Source organism: Pinus tabuliformis, chromosome Q, assembly GCF_031772625.1.
Source record: "Pinus tabuliformis cultivar Carrire ecotype Pingquan chromosome Q, CPIR1, whole genome shotgun sequence".
Taxonomy (NCBI): Eukaryota; Viridiplantae; Streptophyta; class Pinopsida; order Pinales; family Pinaceae; genus Pinus; species Pinus tabuliformis.
The window spans coordinates 535,193,547-535,209,637 of NC_142296.1; the positions used below are offsets into that span (position 1 = coordinate 535,193,547).

The 16,091-nt window shown below is 33.0% G+C and overlaps 1 protein-coding gene across 5 annotated transcripts; it reads right to left on the minus strand.

The window, feature by feature from the left end:
* Positions 1–6,968: 6,968 nt before the first annotated feature.
* On the minus strand, positions 6,969–12,977 carry LOC149220556 (uncharacterized). 5 transcript variants are annotated; one of them, XM_089384805.1, is made up of 7 exons: positions 12,686–12,977; positions 9,569–10,464; positions 9,018–9,460; positions 8,723–8,893; positions 8,527–8,592; positions 8,328–8,396; positions 6,969–7,990 (listed from the first exon to the last, which is right to left on the minus strand). In XM_089384805.1, the coding sequence occupies exons 1-7, from the start codon at positions 12,745–12,747 to the stop codon at positions 7,919–7,921; spliced, it is 1,779 nt and encodes a 592-aa protein (XP_089240931.1). In that variant the 5' UTR covers positions 12,748–12,977; the 3' UTR covers positions 6,969–7,918. The 5 variants fall into 5 exon arrangements, with proteins under 5 accessions (XP_089240931.1, XP_089240934.1, XP_089240935.1 ...); XM_089384808.1 differs by lacking the exon at positions 12,686–12,977 and adding an exon at positions 12,413–12,527; XM_089384809.1 differs by lacking the exon at positions 12,686–12,977 and adding an exon at positions 11,847–12,387.
* Between the last annotated feature and the right edge of the window lie 3,114 nt (positions 12,978–16,091).

The window sequence follows — 16,091 nt, forward strand, 5'->3', positions numbered from 1 at the left end:
TTGTATGAAAGATGAATCATTGAGGTCATGTAAGTTGTGGCTTGCAAGTAAGGGGTTGTAGCTCCTTTCAGTTATAGTTGATAAATCAAGGAGTAGTTGATTCCTATCGATTGTAGCTAAAGAATTTTGTAACAACAAGTTGTAGATTGCCTTGTGAAGAATTAAAAGAAATATTTGAAGAATGTGTGTTCTCATTGTGATACTTATGTTATTTCTTGTCATGCTCATATAAATTAATTTTCAGAAAGCTTATCGGTGTCCTAGTATCATTGGAAGTGAAATGAAGTTTTAAAATTCCTACAATATTGATTTACCCCCTCTTAGTATTGTCCCAGTTTCTAACATGCTATAGGAGGGTTTCTAGTCTAACCCGTAAAGTTTGCCAAAAAAATCACATCTTAGATGTATTTTTAAATATATTATAAGGCATACATGGGTTTCTTTGGGAGTGCTTGCATATGTATGTGTTTTACATTTGGGAAATTCGCGTATAAAATTTGAAAAATCATTTTTTAATATAAGGTCATGTCTGCATAGGGAAAACGGGATGTTGCCCTAGCCAACAAGCACACTAGAGATAGGAGAGGCAAAGGATGTTATAAAAATCTACAAGTAGATCCACTAAGCCTAGCCAATAGTCTAGGTGAGTGAAGCAACATGTACAGATTGATTGGTGTTGGAAACAAGAATATAAGCATGCACAAACAACTCTAGTATGAAGTGTTATTTATTTTAATTCTATAATATGCAAATGTTAGCATCATTAACTATACAACAATTATCTTGCAAGTGGTGCAAATGCATTAGAAGTAGTAATCAGCGATTTCACTATTCACATTGTTTGATTGCGGTTGGCTCTAGAGAGTTGAAGAGTTAGAGCATAATTTATTCAGTGGGCACTTGCTTTTACATTATCCTACTTAAAATGGAAACAAAAATTGTTGAAAATAGCAACAAGAAATGCTAAAAATAGCACTGCTATAAATAGCAGTTCAACTAGTGTTGAACATAGCTATAAGGAATGAAAAATGGAAGTGCTAAAAATAGCATTCTATAAATAGCATTTTGGGATACCTTCCTATTTTAGTCATTCCCTAAACTAAAATAGTGAAGTAAAATTCGAATTTGATTTTAGCAGTTGTTTGTAAAATAATTAATTAATTCATCTTGAGTTAATTAGTTAAGGAAAATCAAACATGAAGTCTATGTGGGGACATGCAACAGTTTCTCCATTAATTGAGGAATTTATCCATTAGTTAAAGAGATAAGGATGAGTTGTAATATTGAGTTGTAATTAGTTGACTTAGTTAACTGAGTCAAGTCCAGTTAGATTAATTCAAACAGTTTGTTGAATTAATGTAAGTTCAATTAGTTAATGCTTGCATGCATGTAACTACTGCACTTCAGATAACTAAGTATTCTCTCATAAATAACTCATGCATGTCAGTTCAGACAGAGACCTAGTTGAGATCAGATGGAGGGGCAGTGTACTATCAGTTGCTAGAATATTCCATTGTGAATATTTCTTGCATGTAGAAGGAATTCTTTCCTTGAGGATTGCGCAGTTACTTCTTCAGGTTTTGTGAGTGTGATGAGGCCAATTCACACATGTGGCTTCACTGGACCCCAAGAAAAATTGCGCAAGGAAATAAGAGGCTTGGAGGGCTTGAGGAGGACATATACAGTGTCTATTCAGTCCATGAGCTGTATTGTTTGATTGTAGAGAGAGCAAGATAGCTTGAGTGCTGATTCTTTTTGTAACTTGAACAAGATTTCCACTTGTATGATAATATAGAGTTGGGGTTTTAGGCTGAGGCTTTCCTCGGGTTATTTCTTCTGTGTTATGTGTGATTGATTTCTCATTCTCAGTTATATGTGTTCTCTTGATCTTGCTCAATTCAATTAAGCTTCCACAAAGTTTTGTAGAAGTAGATCTTGTATTGTGTTTTAGTATATTGCATAATCTGTTGATCTATAGTGGGAATTTATACAAAAATCTCATTTTCTTGTAGCATTTCATAATATCAATCATCATTAAAAATGAGATTAATGCATTTGGCAACTTGGACCAAAGCATTCTCATATGTGTGGCTCAACACCTATGACAAGGATATATAGAGATGACAAGTATGAATGTAGAAGCCAATGACATTTGGCTTATGCCTATAAGTAAATTGATAATACAATCATTATTAGAATGCTACAATCTTGAGAGTTCACAAGTTTAAGTCTAAACTCTAACAAATTTTAGAGTATTTTTAACAAGATGGTCATTTTGAAACTTAGGACTTAAGGTTTTTCTTATTGCATCAAAGGATAATTTTATAGCATAAGGTACCAATCAAGAAACCATTTGGATGGATTCAAAGGCTCTAATCCACATGGTTAACACCTAGGCCGAAGCATTTTCATTTCATAAAGATATTGGCAATGACGGGTGATCAAAATTGAACCCTTCCTGTCCCTTTCAAGAACCTATGCCAGAAGGGTAATTCAAAGAACACCCTTCAAAAGAAACGCAAATTTTTGAAATCACTTGTCATTTATGAAGGACAGCAAATATCATAAAAATTCAAAAGTAGGGTCAAATTTTCAATAACCCATCAATGTCCTCACATCCAGTGCTTGGTTGGTTAATGAACATTGGTTCATCATACAATACTTGCCTTTGACACTTAAAAATAAAATCATTTCTATTTTAATTGGCTCTTATCTATTCCTTAATATGGTATACCCTTCCAAAACATTAAATCCATCACATAGCTCACATCTAGATAAATATCCTACCACTATTTTAGTGTATGCACTATTTTATGTGTCGCTTAATGAATGCTTCCTAAAGAAGCTTAGACACCTTGTCTTTGTGAATTTTCGCTTGAAATCATATGTTATGAGCATTGTCAATTCTTGTCAATATGGAAATTTGCGTTGCATTTGGTTTATATACTCCATGTTTTTTACTCCCACACTCACCCTAATGCCAATTGCTTTGCTATTTTTTCCTTCAACACTTGCCATAATTTCATTTCCTTTATTATATTTGCCCTCACTCTTGGATCTATAAGAAAAACCAAAACAATTAGTCACAATTAGTCATAGATTATGGATGCAAATTGTAATGACATTGAGAGCTTATTAGTAAGATTAACTACAAATGAATTGTGGAATAACAATTTGAAGAAAAAACGATAAACATTGAGCAAACCTAAGGAAATCAAGTCATCTCTCTTTTTTCATGTTCACATACTCCATCTCACTAATAATATCAAACATGTTGATTCATAGTTTTTTGTTGCATCCATAATGTTATGTGTTTGCCTATTAAAATTCATGACATGGTTATAACTTTGGTATCTAATATGATTATTATTTTCGCACATTGACAACCCTCTCAATCACTTAATATACAATTCATTGCATCCTAGCTAATACAATAGATAATAGAAACAAAACACATACCTTTGAATTGAATGTAAGTCTCTCAACAATCTAGCAATCTTATATAAGTTTGGTCAAGTTCATATTAAAGATGAAGCATAATTTTTCTTTGTTTCACATAAAACTATTTAGTGATTATGTTTGGGATACAAATTCTATTAAGCTTTGGTGAAATTTTCTAACTTGTATATTCTTGATTAAGTTTAGATATGAACTTGCACAAAATGAACATTTTCAACATCATAAAAACTATAAATGGGAATACAATGACGAGAACTGTGATTTTTTTCATTATCCTCACTCCTTTGTTCTCCAAATTGATCATACCCCTTTTATTAATTCCATGCATCTTTATCTATCACACTTTCTCATTTTCTTCTTGTTTCTTGCAACATTGACTCTAAGTAAGGATATTTTGCAAATATTTTGAAAATGTGCTATAACTCTCTTCCCCTGTACTTCATCCCTAGCCCAAGGTAACAGATACAGATCCTTTGGAGCATTAATGTTTGGAACAAAATTCTTTATACTAGGTGTGTTTTCTAGGAAAATTAGGGAGAAGGTAACATACTTTTTATTGTCATCAGACTTATGCATTAGGAATTATGCTCTAGCATCCCACTCTTTCACGAATTTTCCCATGGTTTGAGAGACAAAAAAGTGAACAATCAATATCCTCAACAAAAATAAAATATTTGGCAGTTTTTATGAGGACTTTCATTTAGTTTTATGTTTCTATGGACCTTGGGAAGTTCCAAATCATAAACATCTTAACTTAAATTATTATTTTTTAAAATAATAATAGGGTAGACTATATTAGCCAAAAATGTGTCGAAGCACAAATTAGATACATCGATAAGTTCTTGATAAAATATTGCAAAGGGTTTTAAGGTTACAGTGGTATGGCAAGATTTGTTGCACCTCAATCCTAATACTAAGTTCCCAAAAAATCCATATGGATGCAATCTACAAAAAACACCATTAACAAATTAACATTTAACTGGCATCAAAATATAGGTAGAATTGACTCCTAGTCATCTATAGTGACTAAATTTTCATCAACAAATACTCGATTAATATTAGGCAGTTCATTTGATGCAGATTGGGCCAAGTTTGAATAAGAGATTTGTGTGCTTAATACCTCGAGTGTCTCCCTATTGCATAACCTAGAGTTGTTGCACTTTTGACTAGAGACATTGCATATCAATATTCATATTTTTCATTTGTAGCCGTGTTGAAAGAATGTTTGTTATGACAACCTTCCCACACATATTTTGTGCCTTTGAAGTGCCACGTTTATGACATGTAAACAATCTTATAATAAAAATTTTAAGATGAAGTTCATCGTCATATTTTTAAGGTGGCATTACTTCCTTGAGCGTTTCATTGACCCCTCAAAGTTCCAAGAGGGAGTGAGAAGGATTGATTTGCCAACTCGTTTACTACCCTTTTTAGTTCTTTTAAAACATGTTACTTGAACGCAAGGAATCCAAGCAAGTGATCTCAATTTTTTTTGTGTAAAGATGGCAAAGCATGGAGTCCAAAGGAATGGTTCCCACAACAAGATGACGAATGAAGTTTTTAGAATCACTTATTATAATTAGAGATCTAATTGGTGAAGATCGAACCAGGAGGATGCCTTGGAAGATAACATATATTTCAGCCTAGTTGTTAGAGACTATTCTGAGGCTCCATGAGCATTCCAATTCTATTTTTCCTTTGGGATTGAAGAAAACACCTAGCGCCTCCTTATCTTAAATTATAAGCAATGGATACAATCATTCTAGATTGTCATTTTCCTAGGTTCCTATAATACAAGCAAGGTCTCTTCATTGCCTTTGTGGTATTTTGATAGAATTATCACTCTTTAACAAAGTCCTCCAGATCTACTACATTTATTTTTCCAATGAGATCTAGAATGAACATGATTTATATCACTACACAAGATCAAAGTATACTCAAAATATAAATAAAGATACAATGTCATTTTGATAGAATTATCACTCTTTAACAAAGTCCTCCAGATCTACTACATTTATTTTTCCAATGAGATCTAGAATGAACATGATTTATATCACTACACAAGATCAAAGTATACTCAAAATATAAATAAAGATACAATGTCATACATCATATAAATACATTAATCACATCTGAATCTCTTATATTGGTGGTCATAAAAATGTTGATTTTATGACATTTTATATCGTTATTTATAACACTTTGAAGTTTATACAGAGAAAAATTAGTCTAATTGTTATAAATTTATTATTATTATTAATGTAATATAGTCCACCAAAAAATTATACTTAAAATTACAACATATACTTATTATCAATTTTTATTGGAATTTAAATTGTTCATTAAATTTTTACATTTTAAATAATTAAAAAATTAATATTTTATTTAAAATATTTTTTTAATATATCTAATGTACTCATGTTAATTGAAGTACAACTACTTTTTCAACTTTACATCATAAAAAAATTTGAATAAATATATACCTTTGATAACAGCCCTTGTAATATCATAGATGGCTGAACTTCTACCTTCACATTAAGAAAACGACATCAGACTTAACTTTCTCATCTACCCACTCTTTAACAAAGTCAACCAACAAATAATTAATCTACAAAAATATTGTATGCATCTATTTCTAACCAACACCGCAAATAAGGACCGACCACAAAAAGATTCACAGCTCACAAAATGCATGGTAAGCTCGTGAGTTGTCATTGTGATATCTATACATATGCTGAAAGCATAGGTGCCTAAGAAATATGGAGTTATAAGTGTTTATTAGGTTTGAATATTATGTTTATTTATAAGTGTTTATTAAGTTATGTGTGAACATTTTTATTAAGTTATGTTTGAATATTATGTTTATTTGGTTTAGAAAAACTGATAAAAATATACACATTTTGACCCAAAAAAACCATTTTAGAATTGTTGATTCATTTAGAAGAATGATTTTATCCATATATATCACTGGGCTGCATTTAAATTGTTCAGTGACAAGTGTTCAGTGACAAGTTTTTTACTCTCTGATGTTATTGCAGTTTCAAACAATATGTTGTTATGCAAAACTCCACTTTTTATTTAGGCGAAATTGAGATTACATTAATACATAATAATAATAATAATCTAATTTTAAAATCACTCTCAAATTGTAACATGTTAGTGTATAAGACTCCCTTATTTATAGAACAAAAAAACCGTGCAACAATTCTGTTGTTAAATCCTATAAAAATGTACATACTTCACCCCTCCATACATAAATTCTTGCTTTCTTATCTCAAACTGAATTAGCATTAAAGATATTTGTATATGTTGTTCCTATAATAAAATTACAATAAGGGATATCTATTTTCTAAAATTAAACCTGTATCTGGTCTGAACATTTCATTAAATAAATTGAACTTTACTCAAACTTCAAACATTTTGCAAACATTGTGAAACTATGCTGGATGATTTGTCATAAATATCTTCTATGGTGTAGCAGCAAAGACAGAATAATACTTTTCAGGATATAAGATTAATGTGTTAGCTATTTCATATATAAATTTGGAATATAGGACTTGACTTCATCGCCGAGTTGAATTTTGAAATAGTTACAGTTCCCAGCTTAACAAAGAAATATGCTTCAGCCTACAAGATAAAGCTGACATTTTGAAATGTCTGATAGTGCACTAAAGCTCTGAAAAGTTAGATCTTAGATTATATGTGAAAGAGAAAGCATGTATACGAATACATGGAGAAAGGGGCAGCATCACCAGGAACTCCTCTCTACCGTGAGAATGCAGGTTGTATAATTTGGAAAGGTAATGATGTTCTCCACTATTGGAAAAGATTGAAAATATTTGTACACTCCTTTACTCCATAAACCAAATTGGAAACCAAAGACAAAATAGTACCGCTGCTATCCACCTGAATCTGCAACCCTGCCATCCAGTTCTGATTTCTCCGTGAGTGGGATCATAATAATTTACAGTTCCAGCACTAAGAGTAAGCCAAAGGACCTGTCTGTAATGCAGCTTGTTTATCTAACATCTCATAGTACTTACGGATTTCTGAGAAAAAGAAGAAAACATTAAGGCAGTACTTCTTCTTCCAGAAGAGACAAGAGTAAGACTCCAAAGACTTATGCAGCTAGCATGTGTCAGAAGCTGCATTCGACGCTTAATCACAGTGTTGGAACGTTGATTTGTAGAGTGTTCAAAACCTTTAAAAATGCTATTTTTTATTAAGAAGTCAGTCACACATGCTGAGGCACTCCAACTGGTTATACAACTTTGTCAAAACTCACACAGATACAAGGATTCCATAACAATTTACCCTTTTGAGACATAAAGGATGGTATGAGATCTATTACTGCAAATTTGAGATTTGCACCAGTCTGGATGTGTTCTTGTCAATAAAATTAGTAGTTCTTTTGCTAGTTCTGAAAGAGCTCAAATTTTTTTGATCCTCTCCATCAGCCTTATGCTTTGTTATCAACATCTGCATGTTCTCTAGAAGCACAATCACACTTGCACTGTTTCTCAGAAAGTTCCTGCAAAGATGAAATCTGTTACATGGGATTTCTGATTTATGATAGTACCAAGAGAAGTGAGGTGTTCTTACAGTCCAAGTGGGTGAGAATCTGTGTGAAGTGTGTCACATTAGCAATATAAAATGGCAAAATTTTGACATCCAGCATCATATGTTAAAATGAAAGAACTAATGAAAACCATGAAAAATAATGATAATAACAGTAAAATGAACTAGTATGGACTCTTTGGAGGGTTTAGCAAATCCAAGATAGATCCTTAGTTTCTAAATAAACACATGTTGGAGCCATAAGGGTCTGTAAGTGTATACAAATAAAAAAACAAGGACAAACTACAGACCTGGACCTTCTTCTGAAGCAGCTTCACATATTCAACAGCCTCATCTAGCATGTCAGCAGTATTTGTTTGCTGCATCGAGTCCAGAAATGAAAAATTATAATTATTAATGAGCTACAAGTTGTAATAACTTTTGCAAACAGCGAGTTCACCTACAATCTAGGCATAACACATTCAGAATATTAAGCTCCAATTTTCTTACTTTTTCCATATTTGGTACAAGCTCCTGTAATTTTCTTATTCTATCACTTATACGTGTTCTTCGCACCTGCAAATATGCTATTATAGTTATGGCCTGGATCTGTGAGAAAAGACTATGAAAAACACCAAATTTTATGGCATCTACGGCAAAATTCCCAAGAAAAAATAATTTTCCTCAAGCAACCTTCAGTACTAACCCTCTCTGCAATACTTCTGGGATGTGTTGCACAGCCTCGCTTTGCTCTAATCCTGCAAGGAACAGATTCTTCCAGAATTTTCTCCAATGCAATTTCTGAAGATGTTGATTCGAATAAGCCAAAATGGTGATTTGCTAATGCTGTTGCAGCATGCCTTCTAGTCTCTCCTTCCTAACATAGACAGCTAAAAATCAGAATTAGTGTGAACAATGACAGTATAAACAAGTGCAAGACATAAATTTCACAGATAATTTGAAAGAACAGGATTGTAGACTGTGAAGGACAAAAATCTTACTATTTTTTCTGGAAGATTTAGACCAAGAATCATTTTCTCATCTAAATCTCTTCCCCGCTTCCTTGCCGAGAAGTGTGTACTATTTTGTACGCCTTCATAGTTCCCAGAAAGCATTGTTCCATCCTCCCAAGATCTAGTTGATAAACTAGAGATATATCCCTGACCTTGACCCACATTGCCTAATCTTGCAGAATCTGAACTACACCTAGCCAATGATTCTCCAGAAGGGCGACCCATATTCATGTTGAGCTTGTCAACAATCTCCGGTATTTCCATATCCATCGAAAGCTGAGTCAATAGCCCGGCAGGAGAACTGCTTTGCCGTGAAAAATTCATTTGCTGATTGACCCTGTTTGGGGTAATCCCAGTGCCACATGAACTATTCTCCGAAGCAAGCGTGCTCATACCCATTTTACCACTTGCCATGACTCCTTCTAGATAGCCTGGAAAACGATTGCTTGGTTGAGACATTAAAATATAGAACTCTTGTTACCTTACATTGAGAGATAAAACAGGCAGTATTAGTATAGGCATATGGGTATATTTCTTACCATTTTCAGGAATTCGTTTTCCATCAGAATTCATCCGAGACAAAACTCCTGCAGGGGAGCTACTGTGACGAACGAGGCTACTCTTGGTCGCTGACAGTGGTAGGCTATTTGCTCTTTCACCCGGCGAATCAATAGCGTTATAGAGAACTGGATTCTGTTTGAACGTGTTGTTAATAAGCTGTTCACCAGACTGCGGGCCTTGTGCTTGGCACATCTTCGACATCTGAGAGCTGCAAAAGCTGTTTTGGGACGTCTCCATTCCATTTTCAAGAACTGAAGCAACGTGATTGCGTTTGCCCACATCCTCCTCTGCAATGCTACCTGAGCTTCTCTTTCGATGGGAAGAGTTATGAACAACGATTCCAGGATAATTGTTGTGTTCCTCTAAATGTTTTTCTGGTTCCGTTTTGCTAGATTGGCTGGAGTCGTTATGCTTCATTCCTCCAGAATTGGATTCTGTTGTAAGTGAAGAATCATTTGAAAGAATTCGAGACAACGCATTGTCAGGACCAGCACCCGAAACATGAGGCAGAATAGCATTACCATCGTCTTCAAGGGATGTAAGGAATGAACCAGGGGCTGAATTATAGCGGATTAGTCCCGCTGATGCTTGAAAATTTTCTGGCAAGCCTATCGGTGACATCATAGCACCTGAATGCGAAATGTTACAATCAGAAACTCTGCAATCCAGGTCTATTAACGCTTGTTTTCTTAACTGCTGTAGTATCTGCTGTGCCTTCCGTGAGTCTGTTGAGCCTTGAAAAAAACCCAATGGGGCTTCTCCATTTGTACCTGGGCAACCAAGACTAGTCGGTGGCAAGTTCAAGCCAGCAGGAAAGGATTGAGCATTATACATGTTTGCAAATGATCTGAAACCCTGAAGAAGTTGGGAACTCCTAAATAATTGATCACAATATTAGCTACAATAGGATGCAAATTCTAAGCAAGACGATAATTTTTTTAATTTCTGAACAAAAAAAAATTGTTACAAAGAAGCATAAAGAAACACAAGTTTCTTCCCACAGCAACGACTCAGAGAAAAAACAGAAAACAGTTATTTCATTAATTAAATCCCCTTAACTGCAACTTCCTCATGCTATTGCTGACAGAAAATCATTTCCCACATCAAGAAGAAATTAGATCGTCACGCACACATAGATCCTTGTGCGCTTGACAGAACAAGATGAATTAAGCAAACTTAAATTGTTGCATAAATAGAAAAGAAAAGTCCTTATGAAATGGCAATGTTGTCTACTTGAAAATACAGTAGAAAAGCTCTCCCCCCATGTTTAGATCAAATGTCAAATATGTTAAATGTGATCGGAATCAAAATGACTTCTTATTTTTAAAGTCCAGGAGGATAGAGAATGCTTGTCGAAAAAAGAGGAACTAGAATCGTTTTGAGGAAACAAAGGACTGTCTTCTCCGAGTGTAGATCAACTAAGGCTTTCTAATAACGTAACTATACATTACACCTCTACAAAAATTTGCCTACTTTACACACGATGTAGACAGAGCAACTCACAGTGAGATGTCACTTTGTTGATAGAAGTTTCTGATTATAAGATGAGCTCTATAGTCGCCGCACCTACAGTCATGGAACGCGTTTCAGGTTGGAGGCCTTCATTTCTTGCAATTGATCAAAAGCAAGAACCTTAAGTGTAAACGTCCTGATTCACAGAACGTCTCCCACAAAAGCGTTCCCTTCTTTCTCCGTCGCTACTTTTTGTTTCAGTGAACAGGCTTAACCATTCGGAGATTAAATGAAACTTCAACTTCTATTCCTACAATAATTCACAAGCGGATACACACTGAATTTTCTTAAAAGCAAAGATGACTACTGCGAGTGGCAATCAACCATCAGATCCAGAAATACCAAGAATTCTTCATCAGTTTCCTCAGCATTTTTTGCTGATTACCCTAATTTATTCATCCTAACAACTCCGCAACAAGAAAAGTACTGAACCTCAGGTGCCTGCTACAAAACCGTGAAATGACCTAAAACTGTCAGAGAACCGTAGTTTTACCCTGAGACTATAAATATTCTTTTCCTGCAGCCCCAGGTAGCCAAGCAGAGCTCTTAGACCGATTCTTCATGCTTTTCAACATTGCTATAATAGAAAGCCACTGTTATTTTCACTTTCCGAGTCCACACATGAAATTTCTGAAATCTACTTAACTAATCTTAAAAGTTCCTACCAAAGTTATGATGTAATCTTTAAGGCACCAAGAAAACACCGCCCAAAAATTAGAATTTGCAAGGATAACGAAAGCTCACAGGAGTTTTGTATTTTCGTACTGAATCACGGACTGAACAAAAAGACTAATCTTATGCACTACATCGCATTTCCATCTTAAGGCAGGCTTAATCTTTAATCGTGTTGATTAACGGTCACGTCTGGCAAATTCGGGAAAATATAAAACACCGGAAATGCAAAAGCATTCAAGTTTTTTATCAACAAGAACATATCTTTAGAACTTTCCAATCTAAATGTCATTTCCGCCCTATTTGGTAAAAAATATAAAAAATAAATAACTAAAGAACAACTGAAATATGAAGCATCATGTTTTTTATCCCACAAAGCTAAGTTTGCAAGCTAAATTGTGGAAATGGAGTTCCCTTGGCCCGAAAAACCATTAAAGTGATCGCAATCCCATCTTAAAGCTCTTTAATCATGTAGATTACCGGTTACGTCTGGCAACTCCAAGAAAAAAGTATATAAACAAAAAGAATTTAAAAAGAACAACTGAAATCCTAAAGCATCACGATTTTTATACATAAAAACCTAAGATTACGAGCTAAATCGTATTTTCCGCCGCAAATCGAGTAAAAAGATGCCTAACCCTATAATTTTACGCTAAATCATTGACTCCGACTTTAAATACACCGTTTTCCTGCATTAAAACGTCAAAAGAACTCCAAATCTGCGGTCCAAACTGAAACTTTACTCAATAAATGCATCCATCCGTCTTTGCCCCAAACTCGTTTAAAGTTTGGCTTTATTCGACCTTTGCTGTCTGTCTTCGACTGCCTCCGTGACTTCTGACCGCCGAGAAAAAAAGGAGGAAAAAGAAACGGAAAGGCAAGCAAACTCAAAAACAACAACCTCCACCAACCTGTACATCGTTGAAGTCATCATGGGGAGCTTGTCCTCGTTTTCTCCGTGACGGCGTTCCATCTGCCCTGGTCATCTCCGGCTGCTTCTCCGTCGCCATTGCCGCCGCCTGCACCACCAATTTCCATCTATCTTTGACCGTAGGAAACCCCCGTTTCTCCTTATTTCGTCGACATTCATTCTCCTCGAGATTCCCCGTGTGTTGACGGGAATCTGTAGACGGAAACTTGTGTTCGGCCGTTGCCGACAGCACTTGTCCTACGATGCTCTGGCCAATCGGCGGAGAGCCCCGCCTAGCTTCTTGTTGCCACGCCAGCGGGTAAGATCTGATCCTGTCAGATTTCTCTTATATGCCTCATCCTGTACACTTCTGAAGATTAAGACTCTTGGGAGCCTGCACACCCCTAATTCTCGATAACATCAAGTGATTTAAATATAAAGCATGATATGATGGGTACCTGTTTTCTCAACCACAGGTTTCTGATTACTTCGAATTGTTTTTTAATTTAATGATATCTTAGGTATTTCAGTACCTTTTTATGAATGGAGATGTATGTACTAAATTCATTAAAATTTGAAAATATCCCATATTTAAAAAAAAAATGCAATACAATATGCCCGGTTCATCATAGAAATTTTGGCAAGATTTTGATAAAATAAGGTCGGGATTTTTGTAAATCCAGGTTATAGCTGCGAAACTATAAGATTTTGGGTGCCCCAAAGGTTTTTGATGGTGCTGAATCTATTTCCACCATCAAAATCATGATTCAAACACTGCTACTCCAATTTTTTTTACCCAAATTCCAGAGACTTTTCACTGGAGCGATTCCTCATAAAATTTTCATAATTAAAAGATTTCATAAATCATAAATGGAGTTGTCTTTAGTGTGACCTTTTGGACTTTCCGCAATCCAGTGGAAAAAATTGAGGTGAAATCTTGATTTGTGTTATTTAAATTGGTCTTTTTGACTATATATATGGATTCAGCACCCTGAAAAACCCTAGGGCACTTCGATTGTGCAGGGATTACCCATCAAACATGTGATTTCAATAAATTCCTGTAGGATTTTAGAGAAATTAGACTGGAAAAACCCACTGTAAAAGCTTCCAAAAAGTCTCACTAAAAACAACTAGAATCATAAATATAGAGGAAATCACTTTAGGGTTGAGTGTGAAATAGGGAAAAATCTAACCTAAACATCTTGAGTGGAGTTTATGAACCACACGTCTTAATATTTATATTTATAATTATCAATTAAAATTATTTTTCAAATTAATCACATCAAATAATTTTATTGTCAATAATTTTTTTTAAATGAATAAGTTTGATGGATGTCAAAATAATGAGAAATGATTTTATAAATTGAAAACCTGGAGAAAAAGGGAGATGCCACTAGAGAGAACCTAGAACAATGTTAAAAGAGAAATTAAACAATATGCCCTTGAGCTTAGACTAAGTATTTAAGTCCAAGATCTTGAATTGGATGGTGATTGAGTGATTCTATGAAAGTTCAATGTTTTAAGTATTCCTCGTGACCTTACTCTAAAGGATTCTGATCACTTTTATATTATGATAATGTTATTTTTTTAAGGTTATAATGGGTGCTCTAAGGAATGTAATTTTTTTTAAATTAGTAATAAATAGTTATTTTATTTTCTAAAAAAATTATGTATGTTATAGGTTATAGGATTTTTTATATTTATCTAGTAAAAATTTAAAAGAGAAAAAGACCACCAATATAACACTTTAATGAGGTACTAGGGTGATGTGGTGATGTTAGGGAGGTGCAATAAGGGATCACATTGTTTTGTTGGGTAGGATGTTAGGAATTATTGCTTTTATAGTTAAAATTGGAAGAATTATTTTATTTATTTTAAAAATAAGAAGAAAATCTTCATATAATTATTATTATTATTATTATTAAAAAACTATCACTTTACAAAATTTAAAGTTTTACTTATTCACTATTATGGTCTGCCGCAAGTTCATATGAATAATTATCAAAGTGTATTAGTATTATATAATATGTCCATATCATCTCATATATATTAGTTATTATTATTGTACAACTAATAAAAAGTAAAATAAATATATATCATATACTATGTTAATAATAATTATATATAATATTATTATATTTATATTTTATTCATTGATGTATATGATAGTGTTAAAATATCTTCACAAGATTGATAGTTTCAAGTAGAAAAAAACTATTGAAACAACTTTTAGCTTTTTTATTAGTCAGAAGTGTTTTTCTTGCAATTTTTTTTTATTGTTTTTTAATTTTGACTTTATTTTTTGGTCTTTTCATTTTTTTTTTTTGGTCTATTTTCAATTAATTGTTGCAATAACACTTCAATGCTTCTCACCAATAAAATATTATAAAAATAAAATTTTACCATATCACATTTTTTTTAATTATTTTCCTAATTATTTATACTCATCATAATTAATGCAAACTCAATGATTAATGAGTAAAAAAGAATATATTAGCAAAATCAGGTAAAGATTTTAAAAAACTTGAGTTTAAGTTGTTTAATGTGTATGTTGTTTAATTATAGTTGTTTTTGGATGTTGAATCTGTATATGCATTCAAAATGTATTTTAAACAACTAAAAATCACAAACTTGCTTGATTGTATGAAAAAGGGCTATTTCGTCAGGCACAGTCTAACCTATAGATGAAATAGCCTTTTTCATACAATCAAGCAAGTTTGTGATTTTTAGTTGTTTAAAATACATTTTGAATGCATATATGGATTCAACATCTAAAAACAACTAGAATTAAACAACATACACATTAAACAACTTAAACTCAATTTTTTTTAAATCTCTATCTGATTTTGCTTAAAATTAACTAGAAAAAATGCTCTGGAAAAAGTCATTTCACCAAATTAGTCTCTCTATATATTTTTTCCTTTAATTACTATACAAATAATTCCAAAGGATGAGAAAACCCCAATTTTTTTTAATTTTCTTATTAAAAAAATAAAAAACAAAAACATTTTTTTTTTTTTAAATTACAATATTGACATCATATTATAATTATAATTATTATTATAATAATATATAAATATAATAACTTTGAAAAAAAACCTAAACAAAATTTTAGAAAATATAATTCCTAGAAAAATTAGCCATATCAATCTTATTAACTAAAAAAACAGAAAATACCACATTTGAGAGAAAACTTGTTATAAAATTTCACTACATTAAAATAACGAGAAAAAAAAATACATTAAAATTGGAAGAAAAAAAATATGATTGAAAATAAGTGGCCACAAGAAAGAGAATACATTAAAATTGCAAGAAAAAGAATATCATTGAAAATAAGTGGCAATACTTCAGTGCCACTTTTTGATTTGGAGCATATTTTAAGGTTTTTATAACCAAAATTAATTAGT

What these genes read in the sequence shown, in the direction of transcription:
- LOC149220556 (XM_089384805.1), bottom strand. Translation starts at nt 12,747, where the DNA reads ATGGAACGCCGTCACGGAGAAAACGAGGACAAGCTCCCCATGATGACT. An exon ending in ATGACTTCAACGATGTACAG is followed by an intron (nt 10,465 to 12,685) that starts GTTGGTGGAGGT and finishes TCAATTATTTAG; the next exon opens with GAGTTCCCAACTTCTTCAGG. An exon ending in CCAGAAGTATTGCAGAGAGG is followed by an intron (nt 8,593 to 8,722) that starts GTTAGTACTGAA and finishes GCATATTTGCAG; the next exon opens with GTGCGAAGAACACGTATAAG.